Raw genomic sequence first — 26,268 nt, 5'->3', positions numbered from 1 at the left:
AAGTGGAATCATAGACAAGGATCTTCTTTATTACAGAGTAGGAAGCAGCAGGCTGTTCTTAAAATTTCATTGTTACAGAAAATTGCAGGAAATTGCAAATACACAAGATGTGCAATCTATAAAAATGGCAATATTATCTATTGGAACAGACTTCTAGAAATTAGATAAAATTATTACTTAATCCTGCTATTTACAATGTAAGCACTGCAATCCTTGAAAGATCAGTTACTTCTTAAAACACTAGTGTTGTAATTATCTTCCCTTCTCAAACATGAGATATTAATTTCAGTTATTAGTTTAAGGAAGAATTAAAAGACACTTTTACTTTATGAGGGTAAATGCTTTTTTTGAGTAAGCAGTTAGTTAGATTACATTGACAGGGTATATATCTGAAATTTTCACCATCAGGGCTGAAAGTTTTCATTACTGGTAGATAAAAGGCTTTCCTTATCATGAAACTGTTGTGCTATTCTTCCCTGAAAGAGGAATTTATTAGAAAAATTTATCTTCTGTGACTAAAATAAATACAACTGTCACATGTAGTGCAATCATATTCTGGTAGGTATGCTTCCTAGTCAGTCTTTAAGTCTGGAAAGTATTTAGACAGTATTTCTATCCATGGTTGCTATGCCATCTCCAGTGGTAATCTAAATAAAAGTAGATTTTTGGAGATAAAGCCTTTTCTGGCTTAAAGAACAATGCAATTTCTCAACACTTCTAAAAATTCAGTCATTTCTTATTTAAAAATCAAGAAAAGTTATCATGCTAACATTAGGCAACAGGTGTGAAAATAGTACAATTGGCCCTATCACATTTCTATCAATGATCACAAAGGCAACATGGAGAAGCCTTTGCCAAGACTACTATTTTTTTTGTGGAAGTACAAGCAAATTTCATAGAAAGATTGTGATGAATACATACGCTGCTCTACTGGCCCCGCCTCTGCTCTCATGGCGTCCTTCTGTCTGGAGAGTAATTCCTTTTCTTCCTGGACCTGCTGCTGTTCAGCCTCTAACTCCTGCAATTTGTTACCTGTACACAGCAGCTCTTGTTCTAGATGGTCAATTACATCTATTTTTTCCTGGAGTTGTTTTTCCAGAAACGCTTTCTCATCTGCATAACCATCAATGAGGCCTGTAAAACATCAGTTTGGAGGCAGATTTAATAGACAATCAAAACCAATTATTTTCTTGTTGAAGTCACTATTGTATTCTGATATGCAAACACATGTATGTTCGATGCTCAACACATGACAATTTCTACTCCTGTCCTTGCTATCCTATCATCATGAATAAATTACATGAAAGATACCAGAACACCAAATATAGCTCTTAATTTTCACTCAGCACAAAACCTCTGGAGCAAACAGGAACTCCAAAGCCAAAGAAAAATATGTATGTAATAAACATAGGAGAATTAAGGAATTTAAATAAATTCAGTATAAATCACTATAAATCCCATCTTGAGTCAGTATTAAAATGGATTTTACTGTCTTGAGAATGTAGTAAAACGAAAGGTATTTACATTTGTTAACCATGTAGACCCATCTTTTCTTTCCATATTTGAATTCACAGAGAACACACAGGATTGGACATATAAGACTGGTTATTGAAACAGAAAATACTAAATGAGTAACATAATTTATAACATTTCAAAACTTGGAGACAATACAAACTCCAGTGGTTATTCCCACCATATCAGATGCTGTTCACAATGAATACTTAACAGATTTGAAGTTGAGAGGGCATTCCCAGGTTAAATGGAATGCACACTCCCAAAAAAAAGTTATGAAGTCTGCTAAAATCACATGTTGTGATATTTACTTCCGCCAGGCTTTTTTGTTTTGGAGATATAATGAAAATTGTCAGAGTTCAGTGAACAAATTTGCATTAGCTTTTCCATCACATCAGGTAAGTCGGATCTGACACCACTAAAACACAAGAGGTTCGAAAATGTCTCAGCTGCAAGCAGTTTTTGCAATAAGAAAGAAATAATCACAAATGACACATTCAAGAGAAGACAGAATACCATCAGATGTATAATGAACTAAGACACTGTTCTGCATACCTACCTAAGGAATTCGATAAAAGAATGTAGTTTGTCAGAGTATGCTCACAACTCAGTTCAATGGGCAGAAATCAAATAAAAAAGAGTTCTATGACATCTTTGTTTTGTCATATCACCACCAACAAAAAAAAAGGTGCCAGTCATTTAAAAGTGCATTAATTTCAAATGCACCCAACATACAACTGTGCAATACATTTATCAAAGACTAACACTAACATCTAATTCTCTCTTATATTTTAGAACTGTTCATGAACCAAATCAACAAAATCATTCTGTCCTAATGTATTAGGCATTTTTACTTTATTACTGAAGATTTGTGAATAAAATTTCTATCAAGACAGAACTCCTCCAAAGAAAGCAGCAACATATAGCTGCCTATATTCTGAAATTCTTCAATATTAAACATTTTATAACTCCACCTGTGTCACAATATAAATTCTTAGGTCATTTATATCTTGTGGAAGAGTTCTTCATATTTTTGCGTGTTAAGATGTGTTCCAAACAATCTTTCTTCACTCTTAATTGAATCTTGAACAAAGGAAGTAGTAACACCTATTTCAGATTTTAATTTATTCCCTCTGAAATAAATTTTCATCCTTTCTGGTTTTGCTAAAGCTACAGCCAGTACTGCTGTTGCTGACATACAACATTTATGCTGTATCAACTGACAGGCCACCAACTGTCCCTCACACCAAATTTTAGCCACATGGCTTAGAAACCTGCACTGCTTTTCAGCTTATGTGTGTCCCAGCTATTAATAGCATGTGAAATCATGATGGATTATCTATCTTTGTAAAAAGAAGAGGAAGCCTGGCAGGGTAGCATTCTCCAGGAGTAACATTTGGCTATCAAACTTCACTCTATGCTCCCACTTCGAAACAGAGAAGTCTGCTGAGCTTCAAAACAATCAAAAATATCTTTCTGCATACTACTACAGAGATTCTATCTATAGAGCAGGTGTTTTTTGCATATTTTCCAGATGCTAATCAGATATAATGTCAGAAATGTTGGGTGGCTACAAAACATTGAGCTATCAAAACAAGAGAACAAATAAAGTGTCTGTCAGATTTGAACGTATTTTCCTGAACTCAGAATAGATTATCAGATTTCCCCTGTTTTAAGACACTATAATTTTTAATTGCTTCCTTAATGCAGTTGCAAATACACTTTTTAAAAGATCACTTCAAACACTGCAAATTGAGACATATCATCACCATATAATTACATTCAGAATAAAGATTCTGTGTCAAGGTCAAGAGGCAGCAGACACAAACTGAAATCTGGGAAACTGCACTTCAACATATGAAAATAAGTTTGGCTTTTTTCTCCTTTCCCCTCACTGACACTGGTTGACCACTGAAACAGCCACTCAGAGAGGCTGTGGACATTCAAAACCTGACTGAATGGGGTCCTAGGCAAGCTGCTCTACCTGATCTTGCTTTGAGCAAGGGGAGAGAATAGTTGATCTCCAGAGGTGCCTTCCAGCCACAAGTATTCATGATTTTACGCTGTTAACTTGTCTTAAATCCAAACACATACACAACCTATTAATACTGTCATGTATATTTTCAGACAGTAAGTGATTAAAAACTGGAAAACAGAATCACATGTGGTTGATGTTGGTAGGGACCTCCAGAGGTCATCATGTCCATAACTATCCAGAAGGCTGATAACATTCCAAAATTCACAAAGAAATTGATCAGATTTGCAATTTCTTTACCCAATTAATAAGTAAGTAGGTGCAAAGTCCAACAACTCACCAAAAAGCTACTCACCTTCAGCTTTACTAAGCTCCAAAGCCAACTGCTCTCTGGCTTTGGTTTCCTCATTGAGACGTTCTTGTAGCTCTTCCTGATACCTGATAAATTCTGTGGCCTCTTGCTGCTTCTTGAAGGACTCTCGCATGAGCTCTGTCTGAGTAATTTTAGCATGTTCAAGCTATCACAGGAAAAAAATTACAGAAATTAGATAAACCTATTCTATCATTTAATTCACAGTTGCTTTACAGTGTGATGGGAAGCCTCACATAACTTCACTAAGCATTTGATACAATCTTTATTGAACACTCATTTGCAGAGCACAAGATGAAGACTGACTTATAAAAGTCTAAGTAAACAGGCTTTGTCAGTACAGTGAATTTCATGAGCCACCTGGCTAAATCCGTGTCTTTGTTCCGGTAACTCTGGATTTATGAGTTAACACTAGATTCACCTTTGTTTACATGAGTTTTGCAACAAATACGAGCAAGATACCACTCACCATACTTGGCATGGCCAAAAAACATTGTATAAAACTGGCAGAATCCTTATTATAAATTGACTGAAATGGTGCTTCACCTCTTTTTCTCTTTAATGTGAAGATTGATGAGAACACCAGGAAAATGTGAATTTTCAGAGTATTGCAAATTTCAACCAACAAGAGAGTAAAGCAATGCATCTTCCAACAGTGTCAACCCAGCAGAATTACTAATGATTTTTTAAAATTCTTCTCCACTTGTCTGGTGGGTTAATATTTAACATGTACTGACACAGATGCAGCACAGTTTCACTGTGCCACTATCCTGAAGCATTGGAAAACCATGTCATATTAAATTGCATATTTACAGTTTAGACGTATCCAAAATGACAATTCAAAAACCAATTAAAATTAGAATTAAAAAAGGAAAACAATGCATAAAGATTAAGCATTGTCCAAAGTTTTAATCACACAAAACATATTTTCTATTCCTTTGGTTTTTTGGGTTTTTTTTACTTTTTAATATTCTGGTTATTGGCAGATATTTGAAAGACAGTAACATCTACGTTTCTATATATTATTCTGTCTCTTGATTTCTTAAAATATAAAAGCTTTCTCACTAAGTCCTGCTAAGATTGTGAATATGAAGAGTTTGCTTTAAAAGCTCAGAAAAATGGGTTAAGGAACATTAAATTGAACAGTGCACACAAAATTATCCACTTACACTTCGAAAATAAAATGTGAATGATCAATACATTCTCTTTTATAACACACCGAATTTAAATAATTTATTTTATACAGCGTTCCTTTTCAGATGGGTATCATTAACATGTTCATGTTAATTATTTACTCTGACAAGAGTTAAAGAAAGATCTAAATACTGCAATTATTTGCACTTGTTTGAGATATTTTTAAAAATCACAGAGCACCCTTCCTTTATCCTCTTACTTTCAAGAGCTTAATGAAAGACCCACCTTGGATAAAAGGGAAACATATGATAGATTTACTGTACACTGACAACTGTAAAAGTGGCTTCCTGAAATGCATTAAATATTCTGGTTAAAACTCACAACAAAATTTATTCTCCAGCTTTTTTCAGTAATAACAACTCAAAGTATTATTAAAAATACCACAGGGCAAAACAAAAAAGAAGTACAAACACAAACATGATTTTTTAAGATCAACAATTTCTCCACAGGATCACTGAAAGCGAGCTGCCAGCTTGTGCTAGTTACTGTTACTAGTCAGTGCCCCAAAGTTAAAGGGAACAACTTTGACTGCAGTCTCTCCCCCACTGTGAATTATTCTCAGTGAGAAAAATTAAATGCAATAAATAATTCTGAAGTGCTTTAAAACAAGACCCCAAATATCTGGAATTTAACATATTTCTGTGTCTGATAAATGTCTTGTGTTAGAAATTACCAGAGAATTGTATAATTAAATGTCCACTTCAGTGCCCACTGAAAATTGACTAGGAAAAGGGCCTCACAGCAGTACAATTTTAACAGTAGAGACAAGTTTATATAATTTTTCACTGCATTCTCTTCTATTTAAGCTTAATTTCTTTTAAAAGCTTGTATACTTACTGAATAGGGAGGTGTAGGCAATGAGATTTTAGAGACAACTTTCAAAATGTGCCCATTTGTTTTGTGGCTGAAGTGAAAAATTGAAGTATTTACAACCACAGAATTATTCTCATCCAAGTGTTCAGTGAAAGGAAAAGGATATGGTAAAGGCACACGAGATTCAACCTCATATATATCTTCTTCTTGGCCTTCAGTCCACAAACCACTAAAGAGATTAGATGCCCAGTAGGTGCGGTAAGAATCCATTCCAAAAGATATTGCTGTTGCTGTCTTCTCAACCGTCCCGTGGGTATTTCGCACTAGCTAGGCTGGCTTTAGAAATTTCTGACAGGAATTTGTAACAGAACAATTGTGTTTAACAGTCTGAAGACACATACCAGCACAGTCGGTGACAAACCTACTCAGAATCAGTAGGAAGCCTCAGATCACTTTTCAAGATGAGTAATTCAGGGGTGGATTAATCCCAAAGAGGTACAGGAAAACTTCATACGGTCACTCCTAAAAAATCCTTCTTAGAGAAGTTTCACATGAAAAAGCAACAGAAATCTTCCAGTAGCAACTGGCAAGTAATTTCCAAGGCAAGGAACCAGAATTTTCTTCTACCTGCACAGGAACACTTCAGCAGACAAGCAAGCTAACAAAACTGAAACTAAAAATTTTCCAACTCCACTACAGCAAATTAAAGAAAAATACAGGTATGTCATTATTTGCATTCATCCTTGTTGCTGGAGTTAATTCAACAGGAAGAACTTTCTCAAGTTCTGCTAGTTTAAAGGCTTCCTGCTAGTATTTCCCAACTGAAAGAGTTCAGGGGAGTGGCCCAGTTTATTTACCTATACATAACACCAGCAGGTGGAATTTGAATTAATACACCCACTATATGTCTTGCCTCAAGCTTCAAACTGCACTTCAGGTCTGAAAGTGTGTTTTCAGACAGGTCTCATAGTCACTTTGAAGATTTTGCCAGGCTTTCTCTGACTCCTTAAAGTTTATTTGAAGAAATGGGTACATGTCTGTATGCAAAACACGCCTGATTACAGCAAAGGTTAAAATCTTTTCTGCCCGTAACCAGTTCTGGATTATGAAATATTGCAGACTAGAAAAAAAAAAAAGGATTCAGTTTCTGAATATTTAAAAATAATTTTTGAGTCACCTTTATATTTGTGGTATATACAAGAACTGTATATAATCCATTAAGCAGACATTGCAAACCAGACAAGCTTGAATGCTTGTGAAGTCCCTCTACAGAATAGCCAGAGAGGTGTCAATATTTATACTGTGAGATAATGTACAAAGAGAAGGATTTTTTATTAACTTAAGGAAAAAAAAAAAAAGGCAAACATACATGATCATCAGGGATAAATCCATCTTTGTATAGTAAGTATTAATGAAGAGAATGTGGCTGTACGTGTTTGAGCCGTAACTCTTGCTGGTATTGGCAAAGTCTCAGCTACAAAGCTATGAAGGAAAATACTTTGACACCTTCAAATGGCAATGTACACAATTAATCAAAATGTACGATTTGAACTGACCTAGGTATATAGTTCCTATTTCAGTTACCAAGGAAGTACTCCAGACAGCAACTAGCACTCCACCATAGAAAGTACTCTGAAGCAAACTGCCTCTTTTCTGGATACTATTCCTCACATAAATGCTGGAGTGCAAACTCCTTTTCTGATAGCAAGGTGGATACGTGCTTAACTGGCCACGTTTAAATCACAGTTGGAAGAGACAGCAGGAGAGCCCCAACTTTTTGGCCAGTCAATTGACTAAAATATTTGTCAAGAGAACTAGACACAGTTCCCCTTAATTCTCCCTCCTCACAAGCTCTATGTGCTCTGACATCTCCTGTCTCATCTCTCAGTTGTAGCAGAATGCAGATGATCTGAATGAGCAATTAAAGATTGCCCTAGATTGGTAAGAATGCCCAAATTCAGGCTTCCTCTGCAGACCAAAGTAGATTTCAAGCAGGAAAGTAAATTTCATTCAGTGGAGTCATGCTGGAGCAGTCTTTTTTTGGGTGTTGTTGTGGCATCTGAAGTATTGTTACAGCTGTCAAAATGAACCTATAGGTTTTAGGCTTATGAAAACACAATCACAAGCAGAAGAAAAAAGCCCAATTGAGACATAGAATTTAAAGTGCTTCTCTATTAAATCACCCCACCTGATTTGAAGTTTCATTGATAGCTTCCAGAAGTTTTTCAACAGCTGCCTGCAGTCGAGAACTAATATTCAGAATGAGCTCTTCATTTTCAGGATCTATTTCCATCCCACTTTCTGCAAGATGCTGGCTCAGCAGTCCTTCACCTGCTGCTCCTGACCACATGTTAATATCATCATCTCCCATACTACTAGCATGATATAAGGAGCAGGAATCTGAGAAAAAAAATAGTTACCTTTTCACACAGACTCTTAGCAATTGCAAACATGAAAAGCTGTGCAACTGAGTAACAGTAAGAAAGACAAATCCAAAAATTATTAAAATATTCATCTTAGTCACAAATACAGAAAGGGAACTACTGCATATTAAAATTCACACAAACAAGATAAACAATGTGTTAATCAAAAAGAAGCAGAAATGCAAGAGAAAAGGAGATATTAACAGACAATATTTTAGACAAACTTTCAGTATGCCAAGGAGCTCTGACGCTCATCTTCGAACCTTTTTATGATCGGTAACCCTTACTACTTAGCATAACTTGCAATAATACTTGCAAGATTGTCTTTAAAATACAAATCCGTTAAAAAAACCCAAACAAAACCAACAACACACTGTCAGTCCCTGTTTCCCCAACATCCAATTATGTTACTATGCATTAACACAAAATTGTTCAAGTCAGTGAAACAAACTCCAGTGAGTAAAAGGAAAGGCATGCATGCAATTCAGCTTCTTAGGACAAACAGAATGGAATAAAGAACAACAGTACTCAGCATGGTTATTAGAGAACTGAAAATTTACTAAAATGGGTAATTGAACAAATCAAGTACAGAGCAGCAGGACTGCCACTGTTCCTGCTGCTGGACCACCCGGCACCTGCCTGCTTCTCAATCTTCCTGAGGTCTGATTCCATTTAAAGACATTATCCATTCTTTCTGAAAAGTCAGACACACAAGGTTTGCCTATGGTATTAGACTGATAGAAATTCCTTCAGAAAACAGCAGATTTGCCATATTTAGAATTCAAGGCTGCATTTAAGCAATTTAAGTGAAAGTAAAGTCTTGAGATGTTTTAAAATCACACTTTTGGTATGAAAGAACAATACAATAGGTATATCGTGACAGTTGAAACTATTGTTAGTCTTTTAAAAATAAAGAAGTGTTATGCCCTTAGACTGACAGATCTGAAATGTCAGGAATAAATGCTAATGTAGAGAGTTTTTTAAATGACAATTTATTTAAATGAAGTATATGTCTGGAATATATTTAAAGTAAATATTTTGGTATGGTGCATTTTTTAACAATTAGTTGTTTTTGCTTAGGAGTTCCTCAAAAATATCTTATTTTTCAGGAAAAGCAGTATGACTAAATGAATTAAGAATAGTCAATACCTGTTTAGCAATGAAGTTTCAATACTGCGTTATCTTTGAATTCAAGTTCCTGGTTACTCCATGAATTGTGACTGCTGAACTAGAACAGTTTGTTTAGCTACAGAAATTGAACTGAAATTAAAACAGGTCAATCACAGAAATTGCCTTTAAAAAATGTAGTTGGACCTTGTTGATTTTGCCTCCTAACCAGGCAGGCAAATAATATTGGCAGGCATATAATAATATGAGCACTCTTGCTGATGTTGTTTGAACCTATCAAGCGAGTCAGATTCTAGTCTGAGGTTTGTTTTTAGCTTTTTTGTAACAAGCTGCAACATGATTTACCACCTGGTGTACGTAACATACATTCCTACCTGCAAGTATTCTGACAATAATATCTGCAGCCATATATATGACCCATACACAACAAACTAAGCTATAGTGATTTTAATTGAGGAAGGTTTCACTTGGTTTACTTTTCTCTTAAAATTGCTAAGATTTTTCAAATGCAGATGTATTTAGTTTATTTTTTTCTTCTAGTTGTATTATTACTGTTTCATATCTCCTTTTAGATTTGAGGGATATAAATAATGTTACAAACTGTTTTCACACTCCAAAGGGAAAAAACAGAAGCACACTATATGCATGAAGAGAATGAATAACCAGATGAACAGAAAATACATTCACATGGCACCTTTCATCTACACAGGATTTCAAAGCACTTTTGAGTACTGCACTTTGGAATGGCAGCCATAAATTCCTGTAGTGGAATCACCCTAGCAGTGGCTGGCAATCATTTTCTGCCAGTACACTAAATAAACAATGGGTTTATGGACCATAAAAGCCTTCCCTCAACACCCTAATAATCCAACCCTCTGCAGTATAAGGAAGGCTGCAAAATTAACAATTTCACCTTTTTCTATTCAATAGCATTTTGATATCTTACCACCCAAATTTGGGTTGTGTTTGAGTGTTTCAAAATACATCAGTAGTGATGCAGAAGCTTTAATATCCTCAGAGTAGAAAGGACCTTCATTTGAGATGGATATTGAGCAGCATACGTATTTCCAAATGCTGTGCCAAAGTATTGGTTAAAGACTGAGTAGAAGGAAAATGTATTCCCTACTGAGCCACCAACACACTTACTGCAGCACCTGATGCTCTTTGGAGGACACCCATCTTAAGAAATGACCAGGTAAGACCCTGCTTAGCTTCAGAGATCTCACAAAATAAAAGCTCACAGTACAGTAGCACAGCTATAAACGAGATAAAACAATGACATATTAGTTATTGCACAAGCCAATCATTTCCTGATGGAGTACAAATCATCTAGGTAATGTTCCTGTTTTCCTTCTCAGGTTTAACCCATAATTCATGTCCTGTCACCCTTCTATTTCAGTAAATTATTTGCTTCAGAGGTACATCTGAATTGTGCAATGATGATTGTGTGTAAAATACAAAAATAAAGATTATACAAAATGACTGCAGAAATGTGCAGTTGGTTGCAAAATCATCTGAACTGTCTGGAAACTTCTGAAAAATACTTAAAAATACTGATGGCAGCTCAGACTGTAATTATTAAAAGCCAGGTTCAGAATATGTCTTTTACATTAATAATGCCACTAATATTATTATTTCTTCTTGCTAGCGACCAGAACAGTACCAACAGGCCTCCACAAACTCACAACAAGACTTAAATCTCCTGTTTTGTTTATGAAAATTCTTTTCTAATTGGCTTCCATTTCTTCTCGATAAATACAAAATAAATCAACATTAAAACATGAGTTTGTTATATGAAATATCTCAAACCAAAACATCATAATTTGCCTGAAACGTAACTATGAAAAATGAGGAAAGTAAAAGTGAGCTGTCACAAAAAGTATAATTTGGCACATGGAAACTGTAGTCATCTCAAAGATAACAAAAAACCCCAACAAGTATCAAATGCACAAAAAACTTTTAATAATTCTTTTTATACAATGGGGTTGGCAACCGAAATGATAAATGTAGACAATCATATTATGATTTCTAAAAAGTGGAACTTAAGAACACAAATTCACATTAAATGTCTTCCTAAATGCACAGTAAAAGTCTCTGTATCTCTTTCCCTTCCAAATTGTCTTAGTACACTGCAGCTCAATACAGCATCTTTCCACACGATTTTCAGTGGTGGAAACAAGAAACAGAAACATTGCTCAATCTCATTAATCACCCCTGGCAGCTTACTGTCTAATTCCCATTTTGTTTATCCTTATATGGCTGTTCAGTCTCCCGCCCTAACAGAACTAAATCAAACTCCTCTGTCCTTCAATTTTGTTTTTCAATCAATACAAGATAATTAATAGAATGTAACTGACTTAAGTAAAACTATCATCTCTTTGTGTAAACTCTCTCCTGGTAATGAAAAAAAAAATAAACTAAAGAAACAAAGGTTTATATTGTTTCCTTTTCTATGGAGCATGCAGTTCAGCACATCAGATGTCATGGCCCACTAAATCTTAAGAAAAGTGCTTAATTATACAGTGCTTGCTCAGAAGTTTCAGATACAGAAGTTGTTTATGAGCTGCCAACTGACATTTATGAATCAATAGATATTTTGCATTGTGTAGAGCCAGTATCCCAGTCTACTCCTGGGATTCCACTTAGGAATTAAGCTTAGGGGTTACAAATTCAAAACAAAAAATCAGTCTTGTGGCAACACAATGTTTAGCCATTTACTACCTTTTTTCCTGGTACACTGCTCAGAAATAAGCAGCTCAGAAGGTAGGCAAGACGGTTCAATATTCAAGGAATGCCATAACCTCACCAGAGCAACCTGCATTACTGCAGTCCCTCTACCCAAGTAAACTCACCAGATTACTGAGCACAAATGCCATTCCAATGATATGTTTTATGACTGAAATTTGAACTTTACTCACTCTTCTAGAAATAAAATCCTGTGCTTGCAGATAACCTAGTCAATGTCCCTCTATAAATCAGGTGTGGTTATAGGTATATGATCTTAACAATTCAGCTTTTAAAACACTGAAACTCAGCAAAAACAGTAGGCCGAGTTTGGCTTGCCAATACATATGGATTTACATTCAGAAGGTCAGAGAGAATTCCCTTCAAAAAATACTACTAATTTTACTTCAAATACTTCAAAAATACCTTCACATTTTACTACTCTATTATTAGATTTTTATTAGTATAAATTAACTCCTACAGATTTCCTAACTAATTAAAATAGAAGATCTGTTTGGCTGGGTACTAGAAAATACAGTAATACGCACAGTTAAAAAACCCCAACAGGGTCTACATATTTCTTGCTTCCAAAAAATAATGGGGAAAAATTTTAAAATTTGTCCTCTCAGGCCATTTAGTATTAGAATAGGAAATGAAAAACAAGAATCCCATTGCTGAAAACCGTAACAGATTTGGTCATTTAATTCCATTTGAATAAAGATGAAACACTTTAGCTGATGAAACAGTACAACTATTACCTATGGCTGCATGACTCCCAAAATGGATGCTCCCGTATCATTTTGAGAGGAAAAAAGAACTGTGAATACAGCCCCAGAGATACATTATCAACCATACATTCAGCCATTATAGCTACTGTAAGCTCATTTCTTCTTTAATTTTCACTTTTTACTTTGGTTACTCCTTCCTTCATTGTTATTTCTGAATGTAAAGAAACATGCAAAAACGATACTCGAAAAAACAACTGGTAGGTGGGCAGCTCAAATGCTGCTCTGTACCAAGGAGGGGCATTACAAGAACAGACGCCTGCTTTCTTACAGGAGAGTGAAACCTTACATATCTCTTCAAAATACACTAATAGCAAACACATTCTGTCACTAACATATGGAAGACAGCTTTTTTCTGCCTGAAGAGACTCCTCTTTCATCAGAAGACTTCACAAGAAATTAGCAAATCATTCCAATTACAGGGCATGTTGTGTGTTTAGACAGCAGCATTATGAAAGCCAAATAAGTCAAAATTACAAAAAAAGATATTTTTAACTGTGTTTTGCTACATATATGTAATGCAAGTAATCCATATTAAGAATTGTTAATGACAATAATTAGTGACATGTACAAGTATACACTGATGTGCAGGAGTAGGCAAAAAATAAGATCAGAAGCTTAGTTATCCAATCTGCTATTTGAGGAAAAAGGCAAAGCCTCAAAAGGTTGAAGTGCCAAAAGATAATTTTTCTCACAACTAAACACAGTTGTATGTATAGAAAACAAAAGTTACTTTTGAAAAAAATTAAACAGTAGTACAAGAATAAAACTGCTGTTAATTAGAAAACTTCAGAAACTGTTAGACTACAATTTTATACATTTCATTGCAGATAACCTTTTGAGTGATCAACTGAAGATGTGTCTGTGCTACAAATTCATGCAACCTTTTTTAACTTGCCCCAAGGCTTAATGTGACCTATATTTAAAGCCAGATGGAATCAATAACATACAATAATCTACATTTCGAAAGAAAGAGGTAAAGTTAACTTTCATTTACCAGTTGTATTATTATCCTGTAATAGACACTCTCTTAATACTGAAATGTAGTATCTGACTTCCAGTTCTTTTTCTCATTCCTAGTAGTTAAAATTCCAGCCAAATCTAGATATATAATGTGTTTGAGGTTGAACTGATCTGTTGTTCATTAGCTCCCCACAAGATCCAGGATGCATGTGCACAATCTTAATGTACCTAAATGGCAGTACAATCAAGCACCTATTCTTGCTCAAAAGAGAAATGCACAGATACTATCCTAGTGCAGTCACAAGAAAATAAACAGAGCCCAGCAGAGCTCTCTGACACTGGTATGCAACTAACTATAAAACCAAAATGCTCCTGCAGTCTTGTGCCAGCTAGCACTCCTGGAAACAGCTGATGGGCAAGTGTTGGCAGTTGAGAAGCTCTTGGAACTGTGTCCAAAACTGGATTTGCATGCAAACACTTCTTTAGGAAGCTAATGAAGTCCATAAGCACACATATACAGGCTTGTTCCCTACCAGCTTGCCCTCAGTGACCAGCAGCATGCCTCTGTACTTTTAGTGCACTGGTGGAGATACAGCCCTTGATGCTAGCTCCCATTTCCCACATATACACAGGAGGGTGTAAGTGGTGCAATATGCCATGGAGCTATGTTTCATTCTCTTTGCCTACATCAACAGAAACCTGTTTTTTCCTTGACTTCTCTATCAGTTTCCCATTCTGTTGCAGGCTTTGCAACAGGACCCTAGATGTGAGTTGTAACTGGTGTGGAGCATGACCCAGACAACTCCTGAAATTTTGTCTCTTAAGTAGAGATGTCATATGCATTCAAATGAAAAATAGGTTGTGGGGGTTTTTTCCTTAAAAAAGTTTAATTTAAAATATCAAAACTAAGAGTATTTAAATATATCATTTAAACATGCAAATGATACTTATGAAATATAAAACCATACAATCAGTACCTTTTTCATACCCCACACGGATGCAGGGTTTTATTGACTCCTCTGTTTCAGTGTCCCAGCCAGCTTGTTTGGAAGCCTGGACTTTCCCAGATCGATCCAGTAACCCAAGAACATGCTGACCAATTGTCTCCTCCATTGCTACAGTTGTCTTCACAACTTCTAAAAGAATCTTCATGAGTTTTTCATTAGTCTTCTGAAAAACATGCCTGCAGGACAGAAACTAATCAATCCTCTGATCTTTCCCTGATTTCCCAGTGGGTTGTAGCCTTTACACACCCTTACTACCAAAGAAGATTTGCAACTGAAATAACAAAATTAAGATTTCTTTTTTAAGGCAAAACCCTACATCATATAAGTACTAAATACACATTTGTGTTAAGAGTCAGTTATTTTTACAAAGTATGTAAAAAGTATAAGTATTTATCACTAGTTCTACTTTTATCTTGGCATTTGATCTAGTTATTCTTTTAAAGAGGTCTGCTTTCACCTGGTATTTATTATAAAATGAATCCTTTCTTAAATGACAGTTAAGAAAATTGCCCCTCTACACAGATCAAAAACTTTACAGAATAGTCAAATGGGATTATAAAATAAAACATTTGTACTAATATAAACTTAATTCACATATTACATACAATATGTATATAAACATATGTGTATAAACAATGTTTATAATTCAATGTGTTTAATACAAAAGATATAGTAAAATAGACTTAGATTTGTCTCATCCTCTATAACATTATATTGTTAGGCTTTATTAGAAATAAGACACTATTTAACCTAACGTACATAAACTTAGAAATATGGCTTTCTAGAACAAAATGTGCACATTATCATCAGTCAGAATAAAGCTTATAAATAGTATTAATTTAACAGCAAGAACAAGATTATAAACATTTAAGAAGAATATTTTCTTAACAGTTCTAAGCACCTTTCTTTAGAAAGAAGAGCTGAAGGTGTTACATCAGACTTTCTTCCCCCATCTTCATGCTCAAAGAGCTGCTCCCTTGCATCCTTTTGGTTTTCATTTTCATTCTGAGTAAGTTTTGGCAGAGGGAGAGAAAACAAGAAAGACAGGAATCCTGTCATGTCAGAATCAACATATTCTTCTTATATATGGAAGGATATGAAATTTAAAACCTAAATTCCTTTTTAATACTTCTGCACCTAATTACAAATAAAGTAATACTCTTACTATGTGGAAAAAAATATTAACAAAAACAAATCAGGAAATCCAAGGTAGGGCCAATCAGAAAGAACTTTGTTACACTGATTAAACAGTTGTTGTATTTTCTGTTTGTGTTGCTATAGCAATATGAAAAAGTGAGTTTACTTAAGGAAATAGCTGTAGTAATAATCCCAACCTGCAAGCTGTTCAACCAGCTTCTGCTTACCTGAAGTCAAAAAGCAATGTTTACCACTATCACCTTTTGAATCTTACAGCTGCTCTGCTCCAGCAATACCCAACATCTTTTAGGAAAATATATTACACAGAATGAGTAACAGAGAACAGGAATCTTTTACTGGTTTTACATGCCACAGTTGCCCAAAAAGTCAAAGTCCATATTTACCTCTGTCTGTGTGCTGTTGTTTTGTAACTCACAAAACAGCCTCTCTTTTCCGGGTACGGAATGTTGTTTTAATGATTCCAGTTCTTCTAACAGCATTCTCTCTCTCTCTGCAACCAGGCTGTCATTCTCCATTGAGATACGCTAAGAAAGAAGTGTTATAGAGGATCACAGTTTTTTAAGCTTTTGAGTAAAGTGAGTCCTGTCACTTCTAATTCTTTACAGATACCGAACAATGAAATTTCAGTCCGTCTCTTTAAATCATTGCAAAAACACTGAAAGCTTTCCAGAATGGAATACAGCTAAAAATACTTAAACCTTCCTTAAGATTTTCATACCATTTTTATGCTCTTTAGGAAATACAATGATCACAATGCAAAGTGGAGAGACTTTCTGAATATTACATGCTATAATATGTTTTGCACAAGACAAAAGATAATAATAACTTATTTTTATAAAAATCCTAAGCACATTCTCTTTTAGAAGAGCTAGAAGTGTTCATGGCTTAAACACAATGCAGATATTTGTATGTAGTTCTTATGAATGTGTATACTTGGCATTAAAAACCAAGTAGAACTTAGTGTTTTTTATCAGTTACAGGAATTTGAAACCCTGACAAAGATGCAGTTACAAACTGGAAAAAAAAAAAAAAGGTAGAAGAAGAAAGTATGCATATATCAAAAGGAAAGATCAGGATAAATTATTCTACCACACCTTCAAAGCAGCTAGGAGAAACAGCTGATATTGCTGGAAAGGATTTCTAAGGTACAAGTGACTGGCTTTCTAGATTCCAGAACTCCCTGGGCCCAAACTTAAACAGCGCAGAACCAAGTCTGGAAAAGGTCTGAAGCTCCACTCCACAGTGACAGCAAAGAATTATAGAATTCGCTGATTACTAGCTTCATGTGCATTTTGGTAATGTTACACTGTTGAAATTAAATCAGAGCAAGATATATTCTTCAGGATTCTTTTTACTTTGTCTTTCAGTGGAAGGAATCATTGAAAGACATGTCTACAAATGACATTATTTTTGAAGTATTATTAATTAAGATAAACTAATGAGTTTCATTACCAAACCTACTGTAGGCTTTGAATAGATATGGAGTGACAGTAAGTTAAGTTTGAAAAGGCAAAGAAACGTTGATGTTTCCCACCAAACCCCACAGATGTTATTTCATTCTAAAAGTTGGCAAGGACTTATCTCCCAGAACTGGGGAAAAAACACCCAAAATGCCAAAACACATTGTTGCAGGAAGCCATTGATACTGTTCAAATCAGAATGATGAAAAATGAAGAATTTTATAGTATTTCTAGTCATGGCTGGTGACTTCATTGATGTAAATGGCTGCTAGCTTGCATCCTACACGGGGCCATGGATCTGGGAGGTGGCATGATTGGCACTGCATCCACAATCACTCTCTTCTGGCTGCCGTGCAGCACTGCAGGTTTGCTCCACGTTTACAGAAATCTAAATCAATTCATCACAGACTGAGCTATGATAAAAGAAATATGTCTTCTACATATATATACATATATGTGTTTGCATGCACACACAAACACACACACACAAAGGTATGTGTGTGTGCACGAGCGTGCAGGCATGCCCACAATAAATATGTGCATGCAACTCTCTCTCCCTCTCAATAGATATAAATGCATAAATATGAATCTGCCTGGTGATGTTCCTTTGTTAATCCATATTAACTCATTGGCTGAATTCTGTATTACCTCAGCTAATTGCACCTTAAGACTCTCCAGCTCAGCTAAGAGTTGATCTTGATTTTCCTTCTGACGCTCCATTTGCTGCATGTGCCCCTGCCTCAGTAACTCAGTTGCCTGCTGGTGCTCCTGGTACTGCCGCACGAGCTCCTGCCGCATGTCCTCCAAGCGCTCCTCGTACAGCAACAGCTGCCTGGATGTTTCTGTGTCGGTGTCCGCGGCCACCACCTCACCGGGGTGCTAAAACAGTGCAACTACTTTAGCATCTTATTTTCAACATTTAAATAAATGTATAATATATATATATATATATATATATATATATATATAAACCATATATATCAAAGAATATATTTTAATAAATTTCAGAAAATGCTTTCATAAATGAAAGCAGCTGGAATGAAAGCATTATTGTGCTACCTGCTTCTTGGACAGTCCAGGCCTAGAATTATTCTCCATTTCAAAAGACAAATTTTTTCCAATAACTCTCAACAGTATTAACTTTCATGCTTTTTATGACTACTTTTTATCTTATTTATTTTAGCTCAGCCCCACCCTATGTTTGTGAAATGCTAACTATATGCTTTGCATCACTTTAATAATTCTTGTGTTCAGCTGATATCCTTTATCACAAGAGACTCAAACTGTTTAAGCACTATTTTTAACCTGTTTTTTGCATAAACACTAAAATATAACCTAGCAAAAAAATCTTTAAACAATTTATTGTCTGCAATATAGCTGGCATCATATTCCCTTCCTCAAGCATAGCACACAGGAAAGAAGGGTAGATAATTTAGGTCTGAAGTTGTAAACCCTTTGAAAGGGAAAAGGAAATATTTAAATTGAATTTTTATCTTTTTTTTTTGGCCTTTTTTTTTAACACTTACTGCCGTTTCTTCTGCTGTAAGACCTTTGTTATTGGAAAAAAGTTCTTCAGAAATCACTGACTTATGTGTTGCTGTCTGTCCTAATATGCAATCAGAGCTGCTATTAGAGTGAAGCTGTTCTCCAAGTGAGTTGATCTCTCCAGACTCTTCACTGAGTTCTTTACAAAGTGATTTCAATCCTTCTTCATTCTTACTGCCTTTTCCAGTTGCTTTCCTAAGAAGGTTGTCAACTTCTTCCTCACTGTGCTGCTTCTTAACTCCAAAATGTGTTCTTTCTGGATGTGCAATCTGCACTGGTGCTTCTTCTTCCGTCTGCCTAGCAATTCCTGACAATTCAGTCTGTTTGGCAAATGCTACACTCATTGACACAATAACCTGAAAAAGTAAGAGAAGTCTGCATTAGTTTCTGCTTCACAGCATCTCCTGTTAATGAAGAAATTTCACAGATAACCATCAACAATAAAAACATAAGTACCAAAAGTTCCCAGAGGAAAAAGGATAAAAGAACAAAGATATCTTGTCAATCTTGAAAATGGTCACATCTTAAAATACAGACACACTGTATTTAGGGTAGTTTAATGAACTACAATGCTGTTTTCTATTACAATAAATTATTTAGCATGGAAATATATATTTTTTTAAGATCCTGTTAGATGATTTCAAAAAGTGCTCGCAAAGAGATTTAAGAGCAGTGGTGCTAAGCTTTCTTTATTTAGCCAAGCATCCTATGCCGAAGTTTGACTGACATGGAATTTTGGGCTGCATAAAGAAAGCAGTGCACAAGAAATTCTAGATTTAGAATACAATGATTTATAGCAAAAGCTACAAAAAGTGTGAAAAAATAGTATAATAAATACATAATTGCTGCACTTGAAAACACCAAACTCTTCCTTTCCAGAAAATGTGAGTTTGTATTTTGAACTTAAACTGATCTTAACTAATGCAACATTTGTTTCCTCATAAGGAAGGGTTTTCTTGGTAGCAGGTAAGAGAATATTTTTTGTATTCTGCAAAAAAGTGGACACTTTTTGCAAATCAGAAAGTAAGTAAATTGACAAACATATATACTCTACCTATAAAATCTTACTTTTAATTTTCATGTTTTAGTCACCAGATCCAAAGAAAAACAATGCATTTTACACAACATATTAAAATGCACAATAAAATATGATGAGAAAATAATATTAAACCATTAAGTGCAAAAGTCTTTTGAACTGACCTGCTGATAAACCTATGGTAGCAAGAAATACACTCTAAGTCTCTGGAGTTTTAAAATAAATTCCAGTCCAGAATATGGTAGCATGTTGTCTATTTCCTTTGAAGTTTTAAACACTACCACTACAACCCATATGAACAGAAATTGAGTTAGAAATAGGACAGATAGCTAAGGAACCCCAAAATGTTACAGAATTTTTTAAAGACTTTCCCATTCAGAGTCATATGAAACTATTCCTTGTAAATCATACAAAAGTTAACATATGCTACAGCAATTGCCTAAATATTTGAAAATGGCAAATAAAAATGACAGATGTTTTAAACATATTTTAAAGTAATGAAATAAAAGTAATACCTTTGCTACTTCTTCTTCTAATCTTTCTTGGTACTGCTTTTGGAGCAATTGAACAACATCCAGATCATTCTGCATTTCCATCTCCCTGTCAAGCTGTAAGAAAAACATGAAATCTCAGATAATGTATTTATGATTTTACTTCATTAGTTTCAAGTTTAAATCCGGCAAGAGGATTTCGGTTTTCTTCATCTCATACAAATCACACAATTTTGCACCACAACACAGAAGAACTGGGTAGAACACTTTGCCTTGTTTCTGCTTCAAAATGAAATGTAAAAGTTGAGTTTGCAGCAACTGTTTTTCCAGCACTATTTGAGATGTCAAATGCAGTGAAACCAGTTCAGGAAGCACAGAATCACAGTACAAAACAACATTACTATTTTGCAAAATGCAGAATTTTTGAGCCAGGTTTCCGGCACTCCTAGGGAAGGAATGCATAGGGCCTTTCCCATTTGCACTTGTTCTCTTAAACTCTTTGGGGTTACTTTTCCAAAATTTCTCCTAAACTGTGCAGCGTGTCTGACAAAAGTCCTCATATTTCACTTAAATTGCTCCTTTCATAACTCATGTTTAAAAAAAAGTCACAATATTTTAAAGATTCCTGAAGAAATCTCAGAATTTGAACACTGATTCTCTCCAACTTTAGTAAGAAGCAGGCAACTGAAATGTCTTGTTTCAGAGATAAAGAAAATAAATTTAAATCCATCAACAATAAAGCAAGTTTTCATGATCATAATTCCCAGATATGTTTTTTTTTTAAAAATTAAATATTTTGCCCCTAAAATGGACTGTCTAATAGTTTAGTACAGTACTAAGATGATAACTACCTTAATCTACTAAGTATTAGTCCATAATTCACTTTAATCTAAGAAGCTAAAGCATATAAATTATATCACTCTTATTTATATTAGCTATCAACTGAGTCACATCATACCTCTAATGCTTTATCTGTTTTTTTCTGATGAAGATTTTCTGTGCACTTTACTTTCCTGAAGACTTCTTTCAACTTTCTTTCTGAATCTGTGGATACACTAAAAAGGTACAAAAAGCAGAGAGGGGAAATAATAATTAAAAAAAAAAAAATCAGTATTTTGCCCATGACTCGGTGAAAATGTGTTAACTGGACCTAAACTTCATCAGAAACTTTATTATTACCTTTCATTCCAGAAAATAATTAATTTCTGTCAACTATATCTACACAAGATGTCTTAAGATGTAAAGGATAATGCCTGGAGTTTTGAGGACTAAATGTGGTCTACGGAGTTGAAGTTTCGAAATTGCTGCTATAAAGCTCATATATATGAAATTACTTTTATACATTATTCCATGTATCAAATCTTCCTCTAGTAACTATAAATGCCACACTACTCAACTTGCAATGTTTCTGTCATTTTCATAACACTCTTAACACCTCTTGAAGGAACAAAACTACAGAAGAGCAATATGTTTATAAAGAATTTCTCCAATTCTGAAGTAGAATTACACAAATGGTTATTTGAAACACTTTTTGAAGGAGTGTGAAGTCATAATCATTAAAAAACTGATTAATACCTTGTGTGGTCAGAGGATACCCCAGCAATCTGAAGCTTATCCTGCAGATGGACAAGCTCTGTAGTGTACCTCTCTTGACTTTCTTTCAGCTGCTGCTGGAAATAGGACCGGAGGCGTTCCAGCTCTTGAGCATGCTGCTCCTCAAGTTGTTTTTTAAGGTTCCCTATCTCCTTTGAACAGTATTCTTGAACTGTAGGATCTGAATATAGGTTATGGGAAGCAGGGGGTGAGAAGGATAGATGGATAGAAAGAAAAAGAAAGAAAAAAGAACAAAAGAAAGAAAGCACAAAACAAAGAAAGAATGGAAGAAAGAACAAACAAAAGTACGAAAGAACAAAAGAATGAAACAACGAAAGAATGAAAGAAAGAAACTCTATTAACTTCTTTACAAATTTTTAGCAGTGATGGACAGAATAATTAATGTAGTTTAAAAAAATTTCTGACATATTGTCAACTACTTTTCTGTAACAAAGAATGACAACCCAATCTTCCATTTTGCAAAATATTATTTGATATGGGTAACAAATTGTTATTGTGGAAAACTAAAAAATACTAAACCAAAAATGTATCACAGAATATACTTCTGAAAGAATTTACTGAATTAAGAAAATCAGAGTATTGTACCGCAAAATCGGAAAAAATCTCTTATGTTCTAGATGTAGTAAGATATAAATCAGTTACAATTAAGTCATTGTCTTTTCTTTCTCTCTGAATATGCATACATTAAAAACAGCATATACATCTTTTTACCCATTAGATTCTGTGAAGGAGTCTGCAAACCTTCCTTTCCTATTTCCATATGGATAGGTTCCTCTTCTTTCCTCCTTTCTGAAGATAGCCTTGGTTCCTTGACCTAAATAATAACCAAGTAAATACAATTAACAACAATTTTTCTGCTAGTAGCACAAAAATATTATATCCAGTGCTGTACTCCCAGTATGAAAGAGGAATGGACATACTGACACGAGACCAGCAGAGAGTAACAAAGGAGATGGGAAGCTTGGAGCATTTGTTATACTAGGAGAGGTGGAAGAGCTGGGCTTGCGTAACCTGAAGAAAGCGAAGTTGCCCACTGGGCTCATGAAGTATCAAAATTCAGCTGGACACAGTCCTTGGCAATCTTTCCTAGCTGACACTGCTTTGCGCGAGGGGCTGGGTTAGATGAACTCCAGAGGTGCCTCCTAACCTCAACCAGTCCACACTTGTGTGACATGGACAGCAGCTTTCTCCATTTTCCCAAATCACTGCTTTGCTCTGCCACTCAACCAGGATACACGCATTTTCAAACAATTCCTCAGTCATCCAGAAGGAATTCAAGCAACAGAGAAAATTCAAATGCTCATATACTCTATGCTATAAAAGTTTACCTGCTTACACTCTGCCATCAGCTGCGTCTGAAGTGCTTTCAACCTGCTGTACTCTTCCATTATCTTCTGGAGAAGTGCATCCATACGTTCTTGCACAGTTAAATTACACAAAGAACCAGGGACTTTAAAAAGAGAAAATTAACATTTTACCATAAATTTTAATGCAAGTGATTTGTTCACAAATTCTGCCCTGAATAATTTTCTGGCAAACATTACAAAATAGTGAAACAAGTGAAGCCCTTCCAGATTTTGAATGCATTTTTATATATACTGATACACATGCATTTTTGTGGTAGGACTGCTAGCTTCTTCTACAAAAGGAAGAAGACAAAGAGAAAAACCCAAAAAACTTTTTTCCACCAATATCCATGAAAATAAAAACAGTGTAAAAAATATCCATAACAAAAAGAAAGTGGTTCAGAATAATGAGGAAATCTCTAGAACAGCTATTTAAGCACATGCATCAGTACTTGAAAAAATAATGGCATAATTGCCAGTCTGAAATACTTTAAATAAGTACTTTTAGCCACCATGATAGTACAAAGTGATTACCTTGAGCTTGATCTCCGGGTACTGGTAATTCTACACTCAGTTTTTCTTTTACAGCAGGTTTACAGAAAACTTCCTGTTCCCTATCAATAGCTTCTACAGCAGCTGAAGAATGTTCATTCTGACTGCTACACAAAACCTATATAGCAAATCAAAGTGAAAAGTAAACAATTTATTATTATTTTATCATTCACAATTCACAAAGAAAACAAGAAAAATAGGAAGAAAGTAGTATTTTGTAAGCATTAACTTCTGTGAAAATGATGTCATAAATGTTCTGTTGAATCCTAAGGATGAAGACAATCTTTAAAACTCCTGATAAAAGAAACACATATGAAAAGACTTTTCAGATAAAGCATAAATGCATATGTTTCCAAATCAGTATTGAATCTGGTACTGCCAAGTATTAAAATCTCGTAGAGAAAAGCCTTCTTTATTAATGTGGAAAGCAACTTTACATTTTAAATATATCATTCTCAAAAGCCGCAATTTTACTCGAAAAAGGAATTCCTTAAAGCAGAAATTTGTATCATTTTAGGGATTACAGCTCATCTTGTTCTTCAAGTGCTGAACAAATCAGACAAACGGGTATGGCATAAAAAAGCCAGTAGTGAACAGAATACCCTATGTTTGTAGGTGCTATGTGGTCAGCAGAACACTGCCATATTCACAATGGGCAGGCAAACAGAAGATTCAGCCATATGATTTCCAAAGATAAGTGATACTTGAAAAGAAACTGCTTGCTCAAAGCACAGTGGGTTCTTTATTTAAAGATTTTGTACTCAAAAAAGCACAAATTCAACTTACAAAAGTAAAACCATAATTTCTCTGACAGCTCAACAAAATGATCATACAAATAGGCAGCATTTTTCACGTGTGAAACAACTCATGCCAGACACTTTCATTTAGCTGCTACTTCCTGTGAGCCATCATGGAGTCCTCCTTAATCTCTCCTATGGTGGACCTCAAGTTAAAACCCTGCTATTCACTTTCCCAAAGAGATATGGAAAAAAGTCCAGCAATGAAGGAAAAAAAAAAAATCCAAACCACAAACTCCATCCATTTGAAGTATTTTAGATTTAAAAACTTACAGTAAGTGTCAGAAACAGCTTAATTTATCTACAAATAAGTCTATTATGTAACTCAATTGACAGTCAAAAAGTACCCATAAGGGCCATCAATTACTATTACTCTAGAAAAAAAGATATGCCAAAATATTATTATAGGTCGCTGATATTGGAATGAAGACTAAATATAAGCTTCAATGTTTGACTATAATAGTTATCTACTAAAAACAATACAGACTTTTAGATTGACACTTTAAAGTCCTTGAAAGATAAGCTGCAGCTAAGAAAGAAATTACTGTCTTACTGCAGATATGAGAGGTGATGTCCTGCACATCAAGATGTTTTTGAGTGACACCAGACTCTTGAATCAAAAACATATATCCGGAAACAAAGAGAAAGGAAAAAAGTACTTCCAAACCACTAGAGATGAGATCAACATTATCTAAAAGATTAGGACTATGTGTAAGAGAAAAGACTTGTCTGGACAAGGACATAAGTTTGAGGAAAAAAAAATACAAAACCATTTGCAATACTATTTTGGAAGCTCAGGTTTAGCAGGCTCTATTTTGAGATCAATGCAAAGAGAAAAGCTGCAAAGGAAACCTGCAAAAATAATGTAGAAAAAGATGATGACTCACTAACCATCATTTTTTGTTTTCCAAATTTTCATTTTGAAAAAGGCTTTTTGTTAAGTCTTACCTGAGCCAGCCTGGAACATTCCTCAGTGACAGCTTCATTCAGTTTTTCTATGAGTCTTTGTGTAGATTTCCCTTCATCATCTACAAATACAAATTATTCATATTATTTTTAAACACTAGATGCACAACATCTTTTCAAAGGTCTATTTCCTGCCTCAGCAAGGCTGCCTTCTCAGCTTGAGGAAGGACGCTTTTTTTGTTCCCCTCTTTATTGTTACAACACATTGACAGTTTCAATTATCACAGTTGAGCTGCACATTCTTATCTCTTGATAAGAAATGCCTTTGTGTATTAGTGACCTCCAGAAAGATACAAGCATACAGATACCTAGTGGAGGGAGAAGAACTTGTGCAAAAAAAATTAAACAAGGACAAAACATGGTATACAGAAAACCTGAGACAGAAAACCGTCATGATAACATAAAACCT

At 34.9% G+C, this 26,268-nt stretch overlaps 1 protein-coding gene across 11 annotated transcripts in view; it reads right to left on the bottom strand.

The window, feature by feature from the left end:
- The window catches only part of AKAP9 (A-kinase anchoring protein 9), a 105,238-nt gene that overhangs the window by 30,136 nt on the left and 48,834 nt on the right, over positions 1-26,268 (bottom strand). For 9 of the 11 annotated variants that reach the window (XM_030264660.4, XM_030264665.4, XM_030264662.4 and 6 more), the window contains 15 exons: positions 25,842-25,921; positions 24,079-24,214; positions 23,527-23,648; positions 22,910-23,012; positions 22,160-22,358; positions 21,543-21,639; positions 20,609-20,701; positions 19,039-19,413; positions 18,161-18,391; positions 16,436-16,576; positions 15,796-15,899; positions 14,865-15,070; positions 8,053-8,264; positions 3,843-4,005; positions 922-1,134 (listed from right to left, as the gene is read on the bottom strand). In XM_030264660.4, coding sequence (XP_030120520.4) covers positions 922-1,134; positions 3,843-4,005; positions 8,053-8,264; positions 14,865-15,070; positions 15,796-15,899; positions 16,436-16,576; positions 18,161-18,391; positions 19,039-19,413; positions 20,609-20,701; positions 21,543-21,639; positions 22,160-22,358; positions 22,910-23,012; positions 23,527-23,648; positions 24,079-24,214; positions 25,842-25,921 — 2,475 coding nt within the window. Of the gene's footprint in view, positions 1-921; positions 1,135-3,842; positions 4,006-5,888; positions 7,942-8,052; positions 8,265-14,864; positions 15,071-15,795; positions 15,900-16,435; positions 16,577-18,160; positions 18,392-19,038; positions 19,414-20,608; positions 20,702-21,542; positions 21,640-22,159; positions 22,359-22,909; positions 23,013-23,526; positions 23,649-24,078; positions 24,215-25,841; positions 25,922-26,268 lie in introns of those variants that run through there. The other 2 variants (XM_030264661.4, XM_072925522.1) reach the window with 2 other exon arrangements.

Source organism: Taeniopygia guttata, chromosome 2, assembly GCF_048771995.1.
Source record: "Taeniopygia guttata chromosome 2, bTaeGut7.mat, whole genome shotgun sequence".
Taxonomy (NCBI): domain Eukaryota; kingdom Metazoa; phylum Chordata; class Aves; order Passeriformes; family Estrildidae; genus Taeniopygia; species Taeniopygia guttata.
This window is presented reverse-complemented; position numbering and strand designations above follow the sequence as displayed.